At 42.0% G+C, this 23,635-nt stretch overlaps 1 protein-coding gene across 7 annotated transcripts in view; it reads right to left on the bottom strand.

Annotated features, from left to right (window-relative positions):
* The window catches only part of LOC101953457 (tubulin-specific chaperone cofactor E-like protein), a 104,735-nt gene that overhangs the window by 62,719 nt on the left and 18,381 nt on the right, over positions 1-23,635 (bottom strand). For 5 of the 7 annotated variants that reach the window (XM_042851899.2, XM_005303748.5, XM_005303747.3 and 2 more), the window contains 5 exons: positions 22,760-22,941; positions 20,805-21,061; positions 14,956-15,082; positions 12,497-12,613; positions 4,166-7,613 (listed from right to left, as the gene is read on the bottom strand). In XM_042851899.2, coding sequence (XP_042707833.2) covers positions 7,295-7,613; positions 12,497-12,613; positions 14,956-15,082; positions 20,805-21,061; positions 22,760-22,941 — 1,002 coding nt within the window. In that variant the 3' untranslated portion in view covers positions 4,166-7,294. Of the gene's footprint in view, positions 1-1,640; positions 7,614-12,496; positions 12,614-14,955; positions 15,083-20,804; positions 21,062-22,759; positions 22,942-23,635 lie in introns of those variants that run through there. The other 2 variants (XM_042851900.2, XM_065568975.1) reach the window with 2 other exon arrangements.

Genomic DNA, 23,635 nt, shown 5'->3' on the forward strand with positions numbered 1-23,635 from the left:
ATTTCCTCAAGTAAGGTTTTCTGAAGCGGATGTTGGAGTCTGATGGAAAGCGGATTTTTCCAGATCGTCATTTCCTCCAGGGAAGATAGCACCCATCTCCCTATTATACCTCCCTTTATTGCTTAATGCAGGACCGTTGGCCTGGCCCAGCCCTGCTACCTTCATAGAGTCGTAGAATATCAGGGTTGGAAGGGACCTCAAGAGGTCATCTAGTCCAAGCCCCTGCTCAAAGCACGACCAATCCCCAACTAAATCAACCTTACAATTGCTGCCTGCACCTGTAATCATTTCTCTACTGGGAGCTTTAACTTTTTCTGTTTCATGAGAGGTTCCTGACTCGATTTCAAATCTGCCTGACAATTAAACCTAGACTTAGATCCAGGACTCAGAGAAATTAAAGAATGAAAAATACCCAGCAGATGGTTTCCTTCAGCTCTGCCCGTGCAGAATTGCTCCCTCCCCACTGTGAAGAGTGCGCAATCTATTCTAATTGTAAATGTCATACAATGGGGCTGCAGGAGCTACTCTGAAGGAGAATAGATCTCCCTGTCAGGGAACATTTGCTACTATTCAGATTAAATTTTTCCTTTAAATTTCATCCCATTATCCTATTTATCTCTATCGCTCCCTTTGAATAGTGGTAGACACTTCAGGTTGCTGTATGGGGGTTTCTTCCCAAAGGTCGGTGTGTACCTAAAGGATATGTCTACACTGTAATCATGGGCTGTGGTCACAACGCATATAGATGTACCGGAGCTAGCTTGAATCTAGCCAGCTCTGAAAATGCAGCAGTGAAGTTATGGCAGGGTGGGCTCCAGCACAGGATGGCTACCGGAGTGATTACGCAGGTGGGCTTGTATAGCAGCCCCAAAATCCATGCTGCTACGGCTTCATTGCTCTGGTACCCAAACTAGCTTGCTTAATGCTAGTTCGGGTATGCCTACTTGAGCTGCAATCACCCCCCACGATTGCGGTATAGACATACCCTCAATCTGGCTGCCAATGCTGGAGAGGACGATTTACAAATTTTGGTACCAGACATAAGAATTTAGTCAAGTACTCTTTACAAGGAAGACAGACAATGAGAGTAATTTTTCATCACTCCTAGGGAAGGCATGTTAAACCACAGAATAATCTGGATTATGTGACTTAATATGCTCAGATTCTTCAGTACAGGTGAGATATAGTGTGCTGCATGTTGACCACGATACACAAAGGGGACTTGGGAGATGCACGGGAACTGGTGATGATTAAACCTTAACCTCTGGGTCACTTGTGGACACCTAGGGCTAAGTCAGCCTTGATCTAACGTTGTTAGCTGATCATTGGTAGCATGTGTAGTAATAAAATTTAGTTCTTTTATGCCATTTTTATCTGCAGATCTCAAAGCACTTAAAAAGGTGATTTACTCCAATTTTACAGATGGGGAAACTAAGGCACAGGGAGGCAAAGTGACTTGCCCAAGGCCATCTAGCAAACCAGAGGAGGAGCCAGGAATAGAACCGCAGGTCTCCGGTGTCCCAGTCCAGTGGTCTATGGTCTAGTCCCCACTGCTTCCCAGTGACTAAAATGAGTTGGTGGGTCTCAGTCCTGTCTCTGAAAGACTGGCATCCACTTTAGAAGAAAAAAACCCAAACAACCTGTATATGGTACGAGCCGTCTCATTCTACACGAGAAGTTCTTGTCGGACGTAGCACGGGAGGAAGTTGCTTTGTCTGAAACAATGGAACAATTCAAGGTCAGCAGGCAAACCAATAAGTCCTTGAGAAAGACTGTTAACAGCCAGAACATTAGACGGGCTGTTTATCTGCCGTAACACTGGTTAGCCCACGTGAATCTCCGGGTGTTGCGTTACATGTTAAAGAAACGCTATGGGGTTAAGTCTTTCTTCACCTCCACGGATTCCATCAACGCTAACGCAAACAGCGTGATGTTCCAAATCAAGTCAGAAGCCAAAGAAACAACTTCATACTTTTAAAATCAATTTCACGTACCATTTTTATTTGAAGTATTAGCTCCAAGCTATTTACAAATAGCCAAAAAAAAAATATGAAATCCAATAACCTGACCTTAATTTTAGTGCTTCTCTCTCTGCGGCTAAAACTCATTTAACTTGAATGGCAGTGTGGTGAGTGGTTGAGGAAGGGGCTGACTCAAGGCTCATGGGTTTTATTCCCACTTGTGCCACAACCGTAACACCCTAAGGCAATGTTGTTCAGTGGAGAAATAAGTACAGAAGCTTTGAGACTTTGTAAAGCACAGTAAGAATCCTCAAATAGAAAGTGCTCTATTAAGCCACCGCTATAGTACCTATTTCTGTGATATCTACGATTGTATTAAAGGTATTATCACTAGAGTTTAAGTTAACCTAGCTATATGGGATCAGGTTTTATATTGAAGTAGTAAATTATTTTGCATAGGTGCTTGGAGCTTGGTGGATGCAGGGAGGTAAAAGGGATGAAGAGATAAGAGCTTAAGGGTAGATTTTCCAAAGCACTTCACATTGGCCCAACTCTGCTCTCCCTGAAGTCTATGGGAGCGTTACCATTGACTTTAATGGGAGCAGAATTAGGTCAACACTAAAAGCTTTTCAAAATCCAACTCTAAAGCTGTGGGCTCCTGCTGACTTTATACCTGTGCTTAAGATAATGGCATAGGAACACTGAGCACTGACCCTTCAAAATCACTTTCAACCAGTCTCAACAATAGGAATCTTTCAGGAGCAAGACAATGTGCATTAGCTTTTCGAGACCCAAGCTGCCTTAACAGATCTTTATTGCACCAAGGAACTGATGTTCTAACTGTCCCAAAGGCAGAGGGGAAAGTATGCATGGGGTGGGGGCGCAGAAGTTTTGCTATAAGAAACAAATGAGAAAGTGGTCAAGAAACCCCCTGGACACTTTTTTTTGTGCGCGCAAAAGTTCAAAGAAGTTTATTGAAGTGATCAAACCAATTACCTAATTGATAGGAGTTCCTCAGCAAACTCTGCCATTGAACCAAAAGCCGACTTTGGAGCAGGAAGCATATTTCCCCTAACTCCAGTCCCCGGGAGAGAAACCAGAACACAGGAGAAAAGGGAGGCTTGGAGCGTATTTTTTCTTGCTAAAGATTACACAGATTTATAAACAGTGCGAAGAATAGACCTTCACGTTTAAATTATATTCAAAAAAGGAAAAAAAACAAAAGAATTTCCAGTAATTTCAGGAGACAAATCAGTGAGGCAGAAGGTTGAGAAATGGCTGACTACCTCCCCCATATAATGGAGAGGGAGTCTGCTTGAACATCTACAAAAGAACACAACCGTCAAATTAATACACACTACAGTTTCTGGGATGCTTTGCGTTTTCAAATCTGTACATGGACAAAACTAAAAGCACATGTCATTTACAAGCACAAATGGCAACTGATGGAGGAACAATTTTGTACTTGGGATCTATGCTTGGAATCTTTAGGGTCCAATCTACTGCAGGCAAAAAAACCGGTCACACTGTAGAGCAAAGACTATGGGTATGTCTATACTACATATGTTGACAGAAGGGGTTTTTCCATCAATGTAGTTAAGCCACCTGAGAGGCGGTGTTAGGTTGACAGAAGAACTTGTCTGTCGACCCAGCTGCATCTCCACTGGCTGTTAGGCAAAAAGGCACTCAGGGTGGGAAATTGTTCACAGCCCTGAGCAATGTAGCTAGGTCAATCTAATTTTTACGTGTAGACCAGGCCTATGATTACATTTGTTAGTGGTTTCCCAAGATCGTGCTGTGTACTAGGCTTAACTGTCCACCCAGAGTACATACTTAACTACCATGAGGGTTAACAGCAGTTTCTAACACACACATGGATGCATCCTTTGTTACAACTGCACATCCCATAAATGTGCTGTTTCCAGCAGTCTAGCTGTACCATCTGGTCACATTGTGGATAATCAAGACACAAATCAGAAAGCAAAATGTCACAGCATTTAACCTCATTATACAAAGCTGTGTAATGTTCTGATTTGTAATTCTCACCTAGTTCCCTGTAAACTAGGTAGTTAGAAAATCCACTCTATGTAAAGTACCCAAGGGAGGCTTATGCGTATGAAGTAACATCAATAACAAAACAATAGCTGGCAAGAATAACACTTGGTTAAAGGACACAGGAGGAGCAGTAGCTATTAAGGTTGGGGTTTTGTTTTTTTTTTTTTTTAAACAAAACACATAACTCTGGACCATATATTGAACTGGGAATGTCTACAAATACAGAGCATTTTGGCATTCTGGACTATTAGGCATTAACTAGAATTAGGTGAAAATTTCTGCAACTTTATTCCCTTACAATTTTAGGCTTCCAAAATTCTATGAAATTGCTCAAAAGGAGCCCAATTTTAAATGGGAATATTGTGCAAAAATAGGACCCAATTTCCAATGGGCAATAAAATTGGAAGATGATCCAATTTTGAGCATTTTGAATTTTGTGCAATTCCCTCCCCCTTCTCGCCCCCCACATTCCAGGGCTGAGTATCTGGATGTGTAAAACATTCCCTTTTTTGGCATGGCCTTTTTTCTTACACAGCTGAAGTTTTTCTACAAAATGCATATTCTGCTGGCTGGACAGATTGTGAATGGTTCTATAATACTGGCTAGAGACAGCCTGTTCCCTAGAGTGGAGAAACGGCAGTGTCTGTGCTGTGGCTTTCGCAAACTTGGGTGGATCATTGATCTGGTTTATACGATAGTGCTAAATCTCAGATAGCTGTGAAGAGGGTGTTATCCTTGTTCATTAAAAACCCTTGTTTTTCTACTCAGTTTTCCCATTCCTACCAGGTCCATCATAAAAATAACATTTAACTGTTGTTCAGAGCCAACATGGCGACAGCACCAATTTTTGTTTCTGGATATAATCAAAACTTTTCACAGGCAAACAAACTTACAAGCACATACTTGGCCTTTGGTAAGATCCCATCAAATGCTTTAATTGACTTTATTTCCTTCTCTAAAACCAAGATATTTAATTGTGCTAAAACAGTTGGTCAATAATTACAGTGTCTCGTTAATACCAGTTACAATGCCATAAATATACCCAAGATAGGTGATTACCGTTCTATAGAATTAAATCAGATATTCCTTTATATCTGCATCAGTCACATAACCTGCACAAGCTTATGACTGATGGGCAACATACTCATACAGTAGGTCAACAGGAGAAATAAGCTTCTAATATTAAACAACCATATCTTCATAAAACTTTGTTTTATAATAAAATATCTTATTAAACACAACTTCCTCTATGTGTATGTATGTATATATCATACATGTGTTGGCTTGGCGTTCTATTGCAGGGCAGCAAATGCATTTTCTGCTCAAATGGGCAGCAAATACATCCTCAGTTATGCTACAGCTTATAAAGCACATTCTGCAACAAGAGTCCTTCAAAGTAAAACTTCATATTACACTGTCACCATTTCATGGTTCTTTATTCTTATTGGATCAAGTCAGGTCATGTGGATTCCATGTTATACATGCAAGCCTTGGTCTGTTTTATATTGCTCTTCTTGATGTTCCCAGGAGATCAACTCTTACAACAGAAGACCAGGCACAAATAATTAACCTCTCTCGAATCCTCTTATTTCTACGTTTACCCTAGATGCGGAACCACTCTCAGCTGAATAGTTCCTAGATACTGAATCTGAAGAGTATGAGATTATATTCCTCCCTGGACAATCCAGGTAAAATATGAAGAGAATACACAACTCCAAGAATATAAAAGGAGTTCAGTAACTCAGACAAAAGCATCACGAGAAAGAAAGTGCACGGGAAGGGAGAGGATGTTAAAGAACTAAGGTCAGAAGTTCATACGTAACTAGATCCCTGACTACACTGCTTGAAAAACATTTTTTAAAAATGTAGTTGCTTAAGTCAGTGTAAAGTCTTCAACTTGTCAAGGTGACAGAGGAACAAGGGAGGGCACTGTAAAGGGAAACAGCTGTGTGATTTACAAGAGATACATAAAAGGGCTGAGGATTTCACAGCAGGATCATAAGAAAGTGACCCAGCTCTAAAGGAAAAAAAAGGGCCTATTTAAAATCAGCACACTATGCCCACGGAGAGTTTGGCGGAGGACACGGGGGAGTGAATATGGATCATGAACATCTGCTTTACGATAAATGCGAGTGGTTTCTCATCTACTCACCTTCTACAAACTGATGTAAGCAAAACGGATACCTATCTTAAACAGAGGGTCCACATTAAAATGGTAGGGGGAAAAGTGCTAGATTAGGATAGGTTCCTGGAGCAAGCGTAAGAAATAGAACTTTATACTAAGGAATAGGACTTTGTCAGGAGAATGATTTTAGTCTTTCTACTCTCAACACAAACTGGCCAAAGGGTAAGTGCTTATTAGTGGATCTTGCAGGCAATAGGGAAAGGACATTCAAAGCAACTCCACTATGCTGTTCAGCATACTGTTGTGCTGTTAATTTGGATTCCCAGTTGACACAAAACCCATCCAAGAACAGCCAGAGTTTTCTGCAAATTAGCATATCAACCTATTTGGCCAAAATACTGTTAATTCCAACCTTTAGTAACATCAGACGTGTCACTCGACTACACACAATGCCAGAAGTCTAGTGAAGTTGAACAGTTTGCACGAGATCTCTAGATAGTGAGTTTTGGGAGTAAAAGATTATTTTATATTTGTACATTTTCTCACTCCCATTTTATTTACTCTTGCAAACAATGTGTAGTTTAGGATGCTCTGAATACCTGAGTTCTAAATCAGGCTGAATACTGCTTAAAATCCTTTCACTAACCTCAACAACAAAAATTTAGAGACATCACTTGGCTGGATAAACAGCAATTCAGCTATTTATAGCCGGAGTCAAATAACTAGGTGGACAAGTGCTGAGTCAAATCTTTAATCTAACAGAAGTACTGACCAAATTCTGCACTGAACTCTGACTCCCTTACTGATGGACGGTAATACCCCTCTTAGCTTGAAGAGCTGACCATTCATGCTAAATTCACGAGTATACCGGAAGAGTAACGAGAACATCAAGGTATCAGACATCCTGAAACACACACACACACACACACACACACAAACACACACTGAAGTCAGTTATCTCCTCCTACGTTCATTCGCATCAGATGGTGGCATGTCTCTTGCAGATTTGGGCACACTACCCGGGCTAAGAAGTCAACTGGTATAAAAACAAAACAAAACAAAACCTCAACCCAACAACCAACCTAAAAACCCTGCAAAAAGTCTTTAGCTCGTGTGTGTGTGTGTTGGTGTGAATGCACAAAGCCAGAAGAGGTTATTTAGATTTGGGCTCCACAAAAAATTTGTCTCCATCCTGAATGCCATAAGAATGTAATGCCCGTGAGTTGTATTTCATCTCCTCGGGACCAAAGGGAGCTTCATGGTCAAAGTAGTAGAGCAACATGTTGCTTGTTGACAAATGCACTACAGTTTTTAATTGTTTCTTTAATTCTGCCACCGTCTGATCTAGACGGATGGATATTTCCTCCACCTTATCTTTGAAGTGAACTTCAACCTTCGCGCTGCTCCGGGGCCGAAGATCCACTACTGCTAAGGGTTCCAGCTTTCCGTATTTTGTTACTAGCTCATGATACCTAGAAAATAAGAAACAGAAAGCTACGTCATAACTGCTCATACAATTGTCACACTGCTCACAAATTACTTGCACTCTGTAACTATAATACTGATATCTTTCACCTCTGCAAATAAGTTGCAAGGCTTAATTAATACCTGTGAGTTAAGCATTGTAACCATTTTAGAGATTGGTAAACTGAGACTCAGAGGGGTCGAGAGATTTGGCCAAGACACACAATTCAGCAAGAGCCAAAAAGAGAACCCAGGCATTTTAACTACAAGTCACCCTGCATCTCATTTTAACAACTAGACCACATGGCATTCGCCAGTTAATCTGCAATCAAGTTAAGAGCTAATCAATTAACTTGAGGTGCAATCTCTAGAGAAGAGAATCCTCTGTTGCATGAAGAACACGGTTTAAAAATTCAATAATTTAGAAGTAATACAGAGCACTCCTCATACACTGACACCGTGCATGAACAGCAAAAAATGCACCAAATACCTGGTTTCACATTTGCCACTAAATCTTGGAGATTTAAGGGAGGTCCTCATTATAACTCACTAACTACATGGGGCAATATTCATTCCAGATGAAATCAATAGACATAAATGGACCTCCACAAAGGATGAATCTAGACCGTGCTGTTTGTACTCTTATTTTCCATACAATGCTTGGGAAGAGGTACACGTTTTGATACGAATTGCCATACTAGGAACAAAAGCAGAAGGGCCATCTTCTATAGTAACCTTGTCTCAGACTATGGCCAAAGCTGCAAAGGAGCAAAGATATTAGACTGAATGGAAGGCAGAATATAGTGTTTTAGAAGAAGGCATTATCAGCAACTCAAGATGTGTATGGAATACCTGTGAACTGCTCTGAAAATATTCATTTAATCAGTTAAGGAAACTGAGAAAAGTTATTCAATAACTGGAAATTATTCTAACAATAGCTTACCTCTCTTGCCCAAATACATGACTAAAAAGTATCCATTAAATAATACTAAATAATAATTAATAATAATAATACGAAGTACTTTGGTCAAAACTTTCAAAAACTATGAGTTTAGTTGCCTCAATTTTAAGGTACTTCAGACCCTGAAAATCAGGTCCCTTTAAAGTAAGTGCTGCACACCCATCAGAAGGCCACTTGGATCTGATACAACGTTAGACTTTCTCTGAATCCAACAAGCTGCAGGATGGATCACGGAACTTTCCCTGGCTGGAGGGGGATGCGGAGAGAAGTAGTGGCTTGGTGGCCACATGGGTTCGATGGAGTTGAGAAAACAACTAAACGCTTATCCGCATGAGGAAACTGACCAGTAGAACTACAGCCATCTAATTATACCCCTGTTGCTATGCTGGTATCATTCCCCAGGGGGACACTCCATTCCAGAATAAAAAGTGAAAAATGATACCAGAAGAAGGTAATTTTTATTCCAGGATTACATCTACCAAGAACTGTACTGCTACAGTTCTGCCGGCCAATTTCCCCATGTAGACAAGCTCTAAGAATTGTCTTGAAAAGATCCAGCCACACAGAGACGTTCCCTGGAAGAGGCAAGTCTCTTCTCTACTCCCCGCCGCAGCTGGTATCTCTCCCATCAGGAAAGAAAGGTAGCATCTCTACTGACGGGCTGGGAAAGTGGCAAAAACTCAACACAAAGTACAAGGGAATTGACATGACAAAGCTAGAGAGCTGCGGACAGGAGGTAACGTTTCAGAGTCTCTCCACAGTGGGCTGCACAGAAAGCTCTTTTTGTTTCCCATCTGACTCAGAGCTTAACGTGATCAGTGCTGTGTCATGGCCCCAGTCAGGGGATGATGGAGCCTGGCAATATGGGAGCCCCCAGGGACTCATGTTAAATGTAGGAATGTTCCTTCACAACAGCAGGCCCTCTGTCTGCGCAGAGCGTGAGGTAACGGCCACAGCGCACTAGGATTTCCCTATCATCTCAGGCAAAACGAGCCTTCAATGGGGAGGAGTGCCCAAATACAGGCCACTGCCCTTTTCTCACAGTATACAGGAAGATACAATCAGACCTATTTAGAAAACCATTAGCTCAGAGAGGAGGAAACATATTCCCCATATTTTACAAACCAACAGTTAAATTAGCATTAATCACCTTGACACCAGGAATGAAGATTTCCCCAGTGCATTTCCTTATGCCCCCAGCAGGAGACAGAGTAAGAGAGAGAACCCACTTCTCCAATTTTGGCTGGATGTATTCCTGGAGGTTTCGTCCCAGGACATAACCTTAATCTTTAATGAAATCTTGAATTCCTGGAGACGCCAGGACAATCCTGGAGGGTTGGCGACCCTAATATTTGCAGAAAAGGGAACAGAGAGCACAGCAGACTCAGACGGTCTGAGTGTACCTGAGCTTCTGCTGCAACAGGGCTGCAGGCGAAAAGTGGGGATGAATAGGGGGACCAGTACAGTGGAGGAGGAGAATGAGGGGAAGTGAAAACACACTGTAAACATGCTGTGTGTTGTGAAACATTAGCCCAATTTCCCCTCTTGGGGAAAGGCAGAAAAATCTCTCAGCCTGTTTCTTGTACCATAATCAAATTCTGCAGTAAAACAACTGTATTCCCCCAAATCCATAAAGACTAACACACAGTACTCATTTGGTACTTCGATATCAAGGTAATAGGCACCTCTGAGACTTACATAATCACCTTCCACAGCCTGATAGACACTGACTGCCAGAAAAGAAGATCCTGAAGAAGTGAACCTGGCTAAAACCGTTTGATGTTCTATATATGAACAGTGGCCCAGACAAGCACGTAACTCATTAGAAATCCACCGACAAGAGGCGTCACTCAAGAAGAGGGCCTTAGTTTTAAACACAAGCCACTGAAGGATGGAAAGTTATGCTATACATTTCACTCCTTTTCCAATTCATGCAACATGTAGGCTGCGAATACTTACAATGCAACCAGGCTGATTTAAAGAGACAGAATACTATTTTCTTTATAGATAATAGGATACACCTCTCTAGCCAAGAGTCATTTCTGTTTGCAAGCTTTTCATGTACAGACATGTCCAGCTCAGCTGTTTTTGGCAGAATTGCCAGGATCCCTGTATGAGCAATGCTGACTGCATCCCTGCCAATTAATCAGCTACACTTGCTATTGATCTAACTAGGAACAGACTTTAAAGATAGGTTTGAGAGCAGATGCCAGACTTGGAGAGGTAGGGGTGTGTGTGTGTGTGTGTGAGATAGTGGTAAGAAAATTCACTTCAGAAACAAGGGACACCAGGTGTGTGTGGGGGAGGGGATAGGGGGTACAATGGTCCAGGAAGTGAAACCTGAACTCAGCATTGGAGACACCTCAGCCATCCGTAGCATGGTCTGAAAAGGGGCACAAGCTCTCTGGAGTGGAAAAACAGCCTTTAAGGCTGCACAAGTCTCTCAGAGAAGCTGTGGGGATGAAGGCATTCAGACAAAGAGCCCATTGATCAGGAAGATGGATGCAATGGTCTTTAAAGGCCAGGAGCTGGAGGACACACACATTTCTTTCATCTTCCCGTTAGTCTTACACAGATAGTGTAGAGAGATAGCAAGTTGCTCAGTAAAGCTTTCACCCTAAATCTAAATCCTCTTTACAGGAGTTAGATGATTATTACTATTTCAGACTGTGACAGCATCCAGAGGACCCAATTAGAATCAGTTCCACTGTGCTAGGTGCGCACAAACACGTAGGAAGACACAAGCCCTACCGCAAAGCTTACGATCTTCATAGAAGCTTGATGTGTAATTGAGTCTAAACCCAATTCTCCTTCTCTCAGTAATTTATCATTTAATTATATACGGGCACCCATCACTGTAGTATTTAAGCAGAGATCCCTTTCACTGAAGTCATTCAGAGGCTGCATGCAAGAAACTGTTTAGTTCTTTTAGTACCATCTCCTGCCCCTCCCAAATCACCCTTGGGGTCATTTGTGAATCGAGCCTTCTGACGTAGTGATTGCATAGGCAGGTTAAAACTGCAGAGCTATTTTGAGGCAGTTTTGCCTCATAGTTAAGTAAGGGACCAACTGTCCTGACACTTGGATTCTGTTCTCAGCTCTGCAACCGACTCCCTGGGTGACCCATTGTGTCACTTGAGTTCTCTGTACCTCAGTTTACTCATCTACTTCCTTACCTCAGGAAAGGGGTTTGTGAGGCTTCAGTTTGTAAAGTGCACTGGGTCTCTGGATACAATGCTAAATAAATGCAAAGTACTAGGCGCAGTGACTTGATGCTTGATCGAGCCTTCCTCATTCCATTAAGCAGCAGTAATCACATGTACGTACCAAAGGCTACTGACCGCATAGCTGCTATCAAAGTTCATTTGTTTACTGAAATCATCAGATAACAGAGCATATTGTTTTTGGCAAAAACCCACACAAACTTGTGATCAGAGTTTTGAGAAGAGGGAAAGCTTTTATCCCTATGTACATTCTACCCACCAGATGGCACGAGGATTAGCCATTTTGTTTTGGCACCAGAAAGAAGTATTAGTATGGGCTTCAAGAGACTCCAGGAGGCAGGGGGATTAGTGAGATGGCAGTGGGGGTTGCCTAGGAGAGGCAATGAGGATCATGGACAGAACAGTCTAACAGCTCTTGAAAGGGACAGCTTAAGGCTGGATCTGACACACTAGTGAATCAGTAAGCTATCAGACACACCCCATGTAGGAGTGTGGGGGAGATGATCAATGAATATGGACCGAGGGAGGAAAGGATGGTAGGAGGGCAAGGAATTTTTTGGTGTTACAAGGCCCAGCCCTGATTTCCAGTGTCATTTCTCAGCTGTAAGACACACTTTCAGGTGAACACTTTCAAACTGTCTAATGAACATCATTTTCCTTTCCTATGCACTGCGCTTTCTCTGAATTCCAGCTCTGAAGTTCGTACCTGAATGGGACTTCCTCTGGTGGGAAGTCCAGGTAATACCGAATGAAGAATCGCTCAGAGTCCTCTCGCTCCCCATCGGTAATGACACTCCCATTAAGCTTGATGATAGACGGCAATCTGCATGAATACACCGAAGAACACCATTAATGAGGATACGAAAATCTAGCTGTGATGATCAGCAAGACTCCAGAGCCAACAGCAGAATGCGATTTTATCCTCAGGGCCACATAGCTTCGATCCCAAGACCTCACTCTCAAAGTGCTATGCAGTGTCTCGGGCACCAATTAGAATTATGCATTATTTGACTACATTTTTATTTCTGTGCATATATAATAAATATTTAGCACTTCTCTAGTGCCTGCCCATCAGAGGATTTCAAATCACCTTACAAACATTCGTTACTTACCTCAAAGATAAGTACGTTCTTACTATACCCATTGTACTGATGGTTAAACTGAGGCATGGAGAACTGAAGTGGCTTACCCAAGCACCATGACTCAGCGGCAGAGCCAGGAATCAAAGTAGCAGCCGTGTTAGTCTGTATCCGCAAAAAGAACAGGAGTACTTGTGGCACCTTAGAGACTAACCAATTTATTACAGAATAAGCTTTCGTGGGCTACAGCTCACTTCTTCAGATGCATAGCGTGGAAGTACGCATACCAACTGTAAGAGGCCAATCAATTGAGATGAGCTATCAGTAGCAGCAGAAGAAAAAGCTTTAGCTCATCTCAATTGATTGGCCTCTTACAATTGGTATGCGTACTTCCACCTTTTCATGTTCTCTGTATGTATAAATATCTTCTGTCTGTGTGTTCCACTCTACGCATCCGATGAAGTGAGCTGTAGCCCATGAAAGCTTATGCTGAAATAAATTTGTTAGTCTCTAAGGTACCACAAGTACTCCTGTTCTTAGAGCCAGGAATGCAATCCAGGAGTCCTGACTCCCAGGATTAAGCATTAGATTTTCAAAAGTGACTAATGATTTTTGGGTGGCTCACTTGAGACACATGAAAGCAGCCTACCAACAACCCTTTGAAAATAGGGCCCCTTTAAGGCATCTCAAATTGGTCCCCCAAAAGTGTAAGTTACTTCTCAAAATTTAAGCCATTGCCTCCTACATCCTATGGAGAAACAGTTCCTTCAATTAAGGTTCATTTTGTGGTCTAATCAGGATATACATTTCCTTTCAATAAAATAATACAGTATATTAATATGGGTCAGTGTATTGCAGGTATTAATTCGAGCTGATCAACACTTTTGTGGAAACCTTTTTTTTTTTTTTAAATAATTTTTGCAAAAAAGTTTTATTTTGCTCAAAAATGTTCCATACAATTAAAAAAAAAATCAGTTATTGGAAATAAAATAAAATAAAATAAATAAATAAAATTACAATTTTCTATTTCCCTTTCCCACCTTTTTCCCCAGTGGGGGGAAGATGAGGAGGTGATTGTCGAAAAACAAAAAATTCCAAAAAATAAAAAACCAAACAAAATGAAAACTTTGTTTCCTCCAAAATATTCCATGGATATTTACATAGGGTTTTCCTACCAGCTCTAACAGGTACACAGTAATACGTACTATTCTACAGTACGTAATTGCTTTATAGTGTAGCATAGCATATATAATTATTGCACTTAGCTCACTCACACCAAAAGGGGTAGCTACACATTTTAATCCTTTAGGGCACACCCAACCAAGAATCTTACCCAGCTTCCTGAACAGCTACATATCCCACCCACTGGAAACGAGGGACCCCAGAAGGCATAATCCCAGGTCTCATGACCTTGATGCTACCCTTTTATCACATACTAAATGTTCTATTTAAAACACAAGAGATTGGAAATGTGGAAACATTCTCAAAGCAATATTGATTGTACAAATAGAAAAGCAATCCAACAAGTATTTCCCCAATGTCTAACTTGGAAATAGCCAGTGATGCTGATTCTGTACCCATTGAAACAAGTATTTAGAATTTCTAATGGACAAATACGACTATATTATTCAGAGGTTTAAGATCATCCTAAATAGCCCAATTGTTTTGAGGGCCTGCTTCAAGGCCCATTTTAAAGTCAATAGTCTTCGGACCAGTACCCATAGTGCCTGACAGACTAATGTCTATGACGGGAGCCTTTTGTTTAGACTGTTTCCACTTCCATGTTCCCTTCTAGTTCTGCAGAAGTTCCAAGTCCTTCTGCAGCTAACATTATATAAGAACGGCCATACTGGGTAAAACCAAAGGTCCATCTAGCCCAGGATCCTGTCCTCCGACAGTGGCCAATGCCAGGTGCCCCAGAGGGAATGAGCAGAACATGTAATCATCAAGTGCATCCATACCACATGAATCTGCAGTGCCCCTAACACACACTTCATCTCATTTCCCACCCCCCAGAAGTTGATCATCTCAGATCATGTGATTGTGCAGTATGTTTTACTGAGCAGAGCAAACTTAAACACCAGACCTGGCTATTAACAGCTTCCTCCGCTCTTCGGTGGTGTAGGACTGCAGAAGAGGGATTCCTAGCAATCTCACTTCCTCGAGCTTGGGGAAAGAGTTTAGTTTGTCAATGTCTTCCCAGCAATGCAGACCTGCTTGAAGAAATGAGTTGTTTAAACACACAGGGGATATACAATATATCAAAGAATACCAGATATAGCCAAAGGGCACACAAGACAGGTGTAGCCAATTCTTCATTTTATCATCCATTTATCGTTGTGTTATTTAGCATACGAGTTGACCATAATACTATTTCATGGATCTCAACACAGGAGAACGACAATCTAAGTGTGTTTGACAAGTCAGTGCATTTCTGGTGAAATGCTAGAGGCTGAATTCCCTTATTCATGCACATGAAGGAGCAGCATTAGCTCACCCATGCTGTCCTATCAGTCTGGAGGGACAATCTCTGAGAGGGGAGTTCAATCTCCATGGCCTATTCAGTCCTTGGCATCTCTGCTGAATGACAATTAGCATAACTTATAGATTCATAGATTCATTGATTCTAGGACTGGAAGGGACCTCGAGAGGTCATAGAGTCCAGTCCCCTGCCCACATGGCAGGACCTGATAGACATTTATCTAACCTACTCTTAAATATCTCCAGAGATGGAGATTCCACAACCTCCCTAGGCAATTTATTCCAGTGTTTAACCACCCTGACAGTTAGGAACTTTTTCCTAATGTCCAACCTAGACCTCCCTTGCTGCAGTTTAAACCCATTGCTTCTGGTTCTATCCTTAGAGGCTAAGATGAACAAGTTTTCTCCCTCCTCCTTATGACACCCTTTTAAATACCTGAAAACTGCTATCATGTCCCCTCTCAGTCTTCTCTTTTCCAAACTAAACAAACCCAATTCTTTCAGCCTTCCTTCATAGGTCATGTTCTCAAGACCTTTAATCATTCTTGTTGCTCTTCTCTGGACCCTTTCCAATTTCTCCACATCTTTTTTAAAATGCGGTGCCCAGAACTGGACACAATACTCCAGCTGAGGCCTAACCAGAGCAGAGTAGAGCGGAAGAATGACTTCTCGTGTCTTGCTCACAACACACCTGTTAATACATCCCAGAATCATGTTTGCTTTTTTTGCAACAGCATCACACTGTTGACTCATATTTAGCTTGTGGTCCACTATAACCCCTAGATCCCTTTCTGCCGTCCTCCTTCCTAGACAGTCTCTTCCCATTCTGTATGTGTGAAACTGATTTTTCCTTCCTAAGTGGAGCACTTTGCATTTGTCTTTGTTAAACTTCATCCTGTTTACCTCAGCCCATTTCTCCAATTTGTCCAGATCATATGTTATGGCTGTTTTGATAAAAAGGACTCTGGTTAGTACTGCTGAAGCCAGACTTCTGTCACTTCAGGGACCACCAAGCAGCCATCAAATGGTAATTTTCAGGGACTACCAAGCTAGGTCTGGATTTGAACTCGTGACCTGCAGGTATCCTATTCCCATGAGCCATCCAGCCTTTTAATGAAAATATTTTCACCCAATTCCAGCTTTCTGCAGATCTGTACTGGTTTCTGAGAATTGAAGCAAAGTTGTGAGGAAAGCTGGGGATCAGGTGACAATCTATTTGATTGTGTATTCAAGATTAACTCCGATGCTTATCTTTGCTTCCTTTTGCTGTGGCAGAAGATAGATGCTTACATAGGATACTTCTTACATGCACGGTCTAGCCGTTAAGTCTAATGTACCAAGTATTACACGCTTCTACTAGAAATTGGTAGATATAATAATATCCACTATAATAGATAAAAGGAAATCAGCATCTCTAAAAAATTAAAGGTCTGATTTAAGCAAACCCAAGTCACGTAATCAAGTAAAGGTCAGACACTTCTGTTGTTCCAGGGACTGCAGCGGTCTCAGAAGGTAAGTGATCATTCAGACCAGAATTGCAATTCCTGTGTGTAGCAGGGCATACTGTAGAGAGATATTTGTCCCCTTCTTCCATGTCAAGTGTAATATCCTGTGCAAGTCAACTTGCAATTAAAATACATTCCCTGGGTAATGAACTCAGCCATGCATGCATACCACATGCACTGGGATATAAGTAACATCTTGTGATACTGGCTCAAAACCCTTCCCGCTTCTACCTGTGGATCACTCAGCTGGTGGGGATAGTAGAGAATGACTGATAGGTGACTGGGTCATATTCATCCTCTAATTAAACTATTGCCAAGAACCTGGCCTTTGCAGGTCAAAATGCTACTGTGCCTGGGAGAAAGCTAACAGGCAATTGCGTTTGAAAAGGGAACCGCTTATTTATACTGCTGGAGGTGTCCACTCTGAGAAGAAAACCTGGTTGAACTCCCATCATCCCACACTGAGATGTTCCATCACAACTCCTGTGAAAACCAATCACCTTCAACTCACTGGAGATCTCTGCTAAACCACAGCAGCCAGCAAGACAAGAAGCAGGTTTAAGCAGGACCAAGTTCTTCAATATTTAATATGCAAAAGCCTCAGTAATATCAACTGACAACAGCTGTTGCAGGGGCAGGAACAGCAGGTATTAGACTGGGACAAGCAGAAACAAGGCTTAACAAAATGATTTAATGTAGGCAGAGGAATGAGTAATAAACCCAGAAGTGTATGGTCTAATGCTTTAATTCACTTACATTAGGGTGTGAATAAGACCACATCACTATCAACTATTCATCCTCCAGAAAATTGAAAGATATGGGATCTTGCAGCAGTGGCCATAATTGTTATTTCACCAGTGAACCGTGGTGACATTCTTTCAAACAGCAATCTCAATTCAACTAACAAATTACCCAAGCTATCCAAAATACAGTGGCGCATTTCATCTGACACCTTTTCACTCCATGTCATGCCTTTATTTAGATAGTTACTTTGGCAAGTCCAGCCGCTGTGGAGAGGATTTAAAATCATCAGTTTTCAAGAACTCTCCATACCCCAAGATCCCCCCGACATGTGTGATTTAATTCACGGTTATGTCCTCATTGGACTTCCTGTTCAACTGGGGGCTCCTCAGATCATCCATGTGCTGCGTAGTATCCAACGGGGTTGAACGCTTGGTTCCACCCGAGCAAAACTGCCTCCCACAGGATGGTCCTCTCAATGACTCAGCATTTTTCAAGTCTGATGTAAAAGGTTTATTTTCCTGTAGATAGCTGCAGTTTTACTAAATGGTGTACAACGCTTGGTGCTTACATCGTATAGCATGTTGATACATGTGAAAGGGGTTTTATTAATACTTTAATCCAGGGGTGGCCAACCTGTGGCTCCGGGGCCACAAGGGGCTCTTCAGAAGTTAATACGCGGCTCCTTGTACAGGCACCGACTCCAGGGCTGGAGTTACAGGTGCCAACTTTCCGATGTGCCAGGGAGTGCTCACTGCTCAACCCCTGGCTCTGTCCCCACTCCACCGCTTCCCTCCCCCTCCCCTGAGCCTGCCATGCCCTCACTCTTCCCCCCCAGAGCCTTCTGCACGCCACGAAACAGCTGATCGGGAGGTGCAGGGAGGGAGGGGAAGGCGCTGATTAGCGGGACTGCTGGTGGGCGGGAGCTGATGGGGGGCTGCTGACGTATTTCTGTGACTCTTTGGCAATCTACTTTGGTAAATTCTGGCCCCTTCTCTGGCTCAGGCTGGCCATCCCTACTTTAATCCCTCTATGGCTCTGCATATTAAACCAACAACTACAATAATGCATTAGGTGAATCTATACTAGAGTCTGTGTATTGACTCTTATAAGTTAGGGAGAGGAAAAGGGCCCATGACTGCTGGTAATTATCAGGCAGCCAAACTGGAACAAAAACTCTCCAGGAAATTCATGGCAGAGTTCTTGAGAATGAGAGGATCAAACAAACACTAGGAAAACAGCTGTAACTGAACAGATTTTTTTTACCCAGCACTTTATTCCTAGGTTTTCCAAATTCAGCTAATGAAGCATGCACATCTGGGAGATGGAAGTCGAATGTCATTTAGCACCTGTGATCTGTCCCATAGCTACCTCTCATTGGGGCTTGGAGGTACAAAGTGTGTTCACTGCTATGCCAGTTGATTCTCCAGCCTCAGCTTTCGGATGAGAAAAGTCTCTGGGGCTTATTTGTAGGGAGGCCTCAGCCAAAGCTTCTGGTGCAGCCTCTTCCATACCTACAGTTAAAAGAATCTAACATCTAAACACAGGTGATGGGTTTTGCTCTACTTGATCCCATGTGTGTGCGCCTGTAAGTGGACGCTGGGTCTAGAGGTTGATTAAACTGTAACCTACCCTCAGAATGCAAACTGGCTCCTCAGTCACTGACATTCCAAACTACTCTTACTTATTCTTCCTGAAAACATGGTGGCTGGAGAGCACAGAATGCCTGCCAGCCTTTGGAGTACACAGCAAAGCTGTATTTTTCATTATGGCTAGCAGTGGTTTGTCCTCATCAGGATGGTAGCTCAACTGTTGTGAATCTTGTGCACCTGGATCTGAATGACAGCAACAGGTCGACACTTTAGTCTGAACCATTGTTTAGAGAACAAGAAAGTGCCAGAAGTGGCAGGAGAAGCTAAAAGAAACAGAAAAGGGTAGGTAGAGGTCTTGTTTATCATCTTCTCCTCACATGTTTCTCAAGTTATCAGAGTGGCATCTGTTTGTGTGTTCTCAGATCAGAACCATTAGGACATGGGGCTTCGATGTTATTCCTACATCTTAAATCAGGGTCACATGTAGCGAGGAATTCATCGTGATGCCCATCCATCAGTCATTGTCAAGTTGATGCACAACACACCCAGCTATTTAACTGCAAAAGTTGCACCCTCTTGACAAAAAATACTGCAGGAAGCTCTTTTGTATGCTCCACCACATTCCCACTTTTGAGATCAAATTCCTCTCTGGACGATGATGAAATCATCTAAGGTCCATCTTCACTGACCGGACGACAGCGTTTAAAACCCATTCTCAAACAGTTATGGCTAGAGATGGGCCATGACCCAAACTAGGGATGTAAAAGGTTAACTGGTAAGAATTAGTCTCACCAGTTAACTGCCTTAACCGTTCAGCGCCAGCCATAACTGCTGGTGTTGTGCAGCCCCGCTGGAGCTGCCCTAGCCCCAGCCAATGAACCGTTTAAACACATTTTTAAATTGTTTAAACAGTTAACTTTTTAAATGGTATTTACTTACCTAACCCAAACCAAGGAAAGAAAAGCGACTTACAGTAACCATGGCTGTTCAAGATGCTTTGTCCAGGTGGATCCCATTCCTGATGTGTGCACTGGGAGCGGGATCCACATTTTGGAAAAGTTTAGATCCAAATCTAACTTCCACAGCTTGGACATCTCTTGTTATAGAGTAATGGGGTTCTAACGTGGTTTGGGTGTAGAGGGAATATGACTTGTGTTAGACCTTTCTCTAGCCCAGTTAGTGACCTACCACACTAGTCACACAACTTTTATTACAGTCCTGCTTGGGCTGCACTTCTGAATAACTTTCAGACTTAGTTTAAAAGCTGGGGTAGACAAGACTGAAAATGACTGTAGCCTCTGGCACTAGTATACGCTACCCAGGAGCCTAACAAGGATATTCTACTGTACAAGAATGTGCTTTCTCCAGCTTCTCTGATCTGCTTAACACACAAGTAGCCAGCAGGAAGCAATACTGATTGCAGACTGCTCATTCCTAGCAAAGATGTAGGATGTCACTAGCAAAATAACATTCTTCTCCCCCACCCTGTTAAAGCACAGGTTTCAATTTGCACCAAAATGAGAATATTCCTCCCCCCTCTGCCAAAGCAAAGGTTTAGATCAGGCATTATCATTTACACAAGGAATATAAAGAACATGCTGCTTTCAGTACCTCACCTGATCTGTGCAAGCTGACGGATCGCAGGTTAGGGAACAGCCTTGCCAAAGAATCATTTGATTCTCCAATGGTTGTCAGGTGATTGTTGGCCAGGACAAGCGTGTCCAGCGATGGAAACATAATTCCGAGCTTTCGAATTTCAGTCCAGTCTTGAAGATTATTGTCAGTTATGTGGAGTAATTTGAGAGACTGACAGCAAACTGGAGAACAAGACACTGTTTCATAGTCGTTAAGGCACAGGAAGAGCTCCTCCAAGCTGCACACAGAAAGAAATATGCTCTTAACTGAAGGCTTCTTGTTAAATTGTAAACGGTCTTACCTAGAGGCCCCTGTACATACAGTTTTCAAGAATTACTTAAACATGAAAGGCCCCAGCACTCTCTGAAACCTCAGTGTAGATAGGACTTCCTACGCCATCTTTCAGCTAGATGACTGTCAAAGCGCTTCAAACTATATTTTGTATATTTTCAGTCAGGCCTCCACTTGCACAAATCTGCACGCTCACAAATGGTGTCTATGTACTTCACTGGTGCCAGTACCCACTAAAAGTTCTGACAACTCCTTGGAATAGTTTCACAAGTAACCTTTAAATAGTTAACACATGCACAAAAAGAAATTTTCAGAGTTTATACCCAACAAAATCCATTGGCCAAGGCCAACTAATAGGTGTTGCAGGTGAAAACACCACTAGCTAAAGGGCTTGAACAAGCATGCTGGTTTTTAGCAATGTTTGCACCTTGCACCAATTTGGGCGTGGATGGGCTCATCACTGCACAAGTGGAGGCTGAAAACCCATTCACGTATTTATGGATGTTCCTATCACCAAAGTCATGGAGGTTGTACAAGAGATTTAAAATGAACACCAGGAACATTAAAGATTATTACCACACTATAAACCCCAGCTCCTGGCCAAAAGTCATTTACCACTCATGTGACCACTTTTAAGGTGAAAGGTAGTGTGCATTTGTCAGATGACAGCGATGCTAACTAACTGCTTTAAATAAGGCATGACAAAAATTAATAATAATGATGAATCCTTTAACTGGGAAAAGACTCTGATAAGCAGCCTCGCATCCCAAAAAAGAGGCCAAGAAAAAAGAAACAGACTGAAGATATTTAAAATGAAATATTGTACTGAATAAAGAAATGGGAATAAAAATAATGCTCAGTGGGTTTTTTAATTTTAATATTTAGCACCTTTCTGTATTAAGACTGGAACTTAGAATTTCACATCTGATTAAATCTTTCTCAGACTACATTGGCAATGGCCGAACATGTCTCTATTAAACAGAATTTATGCTACCATTGTCCCATTTAAGCAGCAATCATTACTATTAGCTATCAGTAAGCTAAATTGGTTCCCTGGGAACAGAGTGGCTGTCTCAATTAAGGGTGTACTGGCTAAGCAGAATACTGTAATAATAGATTTCTTTACAAATTTGCAAGAAGAGGAATCTGGTATCCAATTGAAATGGCAAAGGCATTTCAGGGAGGCAGAATGCCACTGCCAAGGTGGAAACTGGACAGGACCCTGAGATTAACACATGAAAAGTGTGATGAGATCTTTAATGACAACTGACCAGGACCTCAGATTTATGTCCCATCCAAAAGCCATTAGCACGGTGCATTGCCATTCATTCAGTCGTAGCTCAGTGGAAAAGAGAGTGTCACATGCTGAATCATAAAGGCCATAATCCATTAATTCATGCTAGTATTTAGATGTATTCAATGTGTGTATGCACCTATGCAAAGCTCTAGGCAAGTTCAGATCTAGAAATGCAATAAAACATTCAGTTGGCCCAATGGCAAGAGTTAAACCCTTCCAAGTCCCAAAGAAACTAAATCCCCTTCCTCTGCTCAGCCCACTCACCCACACCCAGCAGCCTTTCCTGTTATGAGCTTTGTCTGCATGCAGCGGGCACTCCTCCTTTCACACCATGCGCCTCATGCTTACTCTGGTAATTCCTGCAGTATTGTATGGACTGTTTCCCAGGAAGCTTTGCTGTTGTTTAGCACCAGTTTGCGAACACCAGCGAAAGATCCAGCACATGTTCTCTCTAAAACTGACAAATTCAGAGGGTTGGAACTCAGGTTTAGAAACTCCAAGTGAGGAACATTTGACACAATTTTACTGACCTAGTGGGGGAGAAAAAAAAACAAAAAAAAAAGAGAAAGAAGCATATCAGGAGGTAATCAGACCTCATTCAATAATATTCCATTTTGTAGAAAGGGATCCTCCAGCAGGACTGTGAGCCAAAGAAATTATATGGATTAAAAAAAATATATATAAGGCTTTTAGATAGCTATCTGTAATTCATACTCAAACTATTCACTGATCTCAATTGATTGGCTAATTGCACATTCACCTCAACAGTTCATTTAATTACACTCTGAAGGCAGCTTGATAAGGGAAAGCAGATCCCTTGGGAGAGATCAGAAAGTCCACCTGAATACCAGCCTAAGAAATAACAAGTCACAGAAGCCAGCATCTTAGAAGGCTGGTGGACCCTTCTCTAGGCAGAGAGAAGCAAGAGCATGTCCCTCGAGTGTCTGATTGTTACACAGATCAGTTGTCACTTTTTCCACTGTTCCCCACTAGGAAGAGACCACACAATTTTGCCTAAAATAAAAGGCTGATAGAATTTCATTGTACATGCACAATGGATTCCTTATTAGATTCCATTAATCTATAAAGTACCAGCTTTCTTACGCACATGGTGCTGGAGTTGAAAGGTTATGAATTCAATCCAAACATACATGTAACAGTGCTTGGGGCTAGCTATTCTATTGGCATGTATCAGGTGCGTATGTGCGTAGCTTGGAGTTAGGG

Source organism: Chrysemys picta, chromosome 16 (genome assembly GCF_011386835.1).
Source record: "Chrysemys picta bellii isolate R12L10 chromosome 16, ASM1138683v2, whole genome shotgun sequence".
In the NCBI taxonomy this organism is placed as follows: Eukaryota; Metazoa; Chordata; order Testudines; family Emydidae; genus Chrysemys; species Chrysemys picta.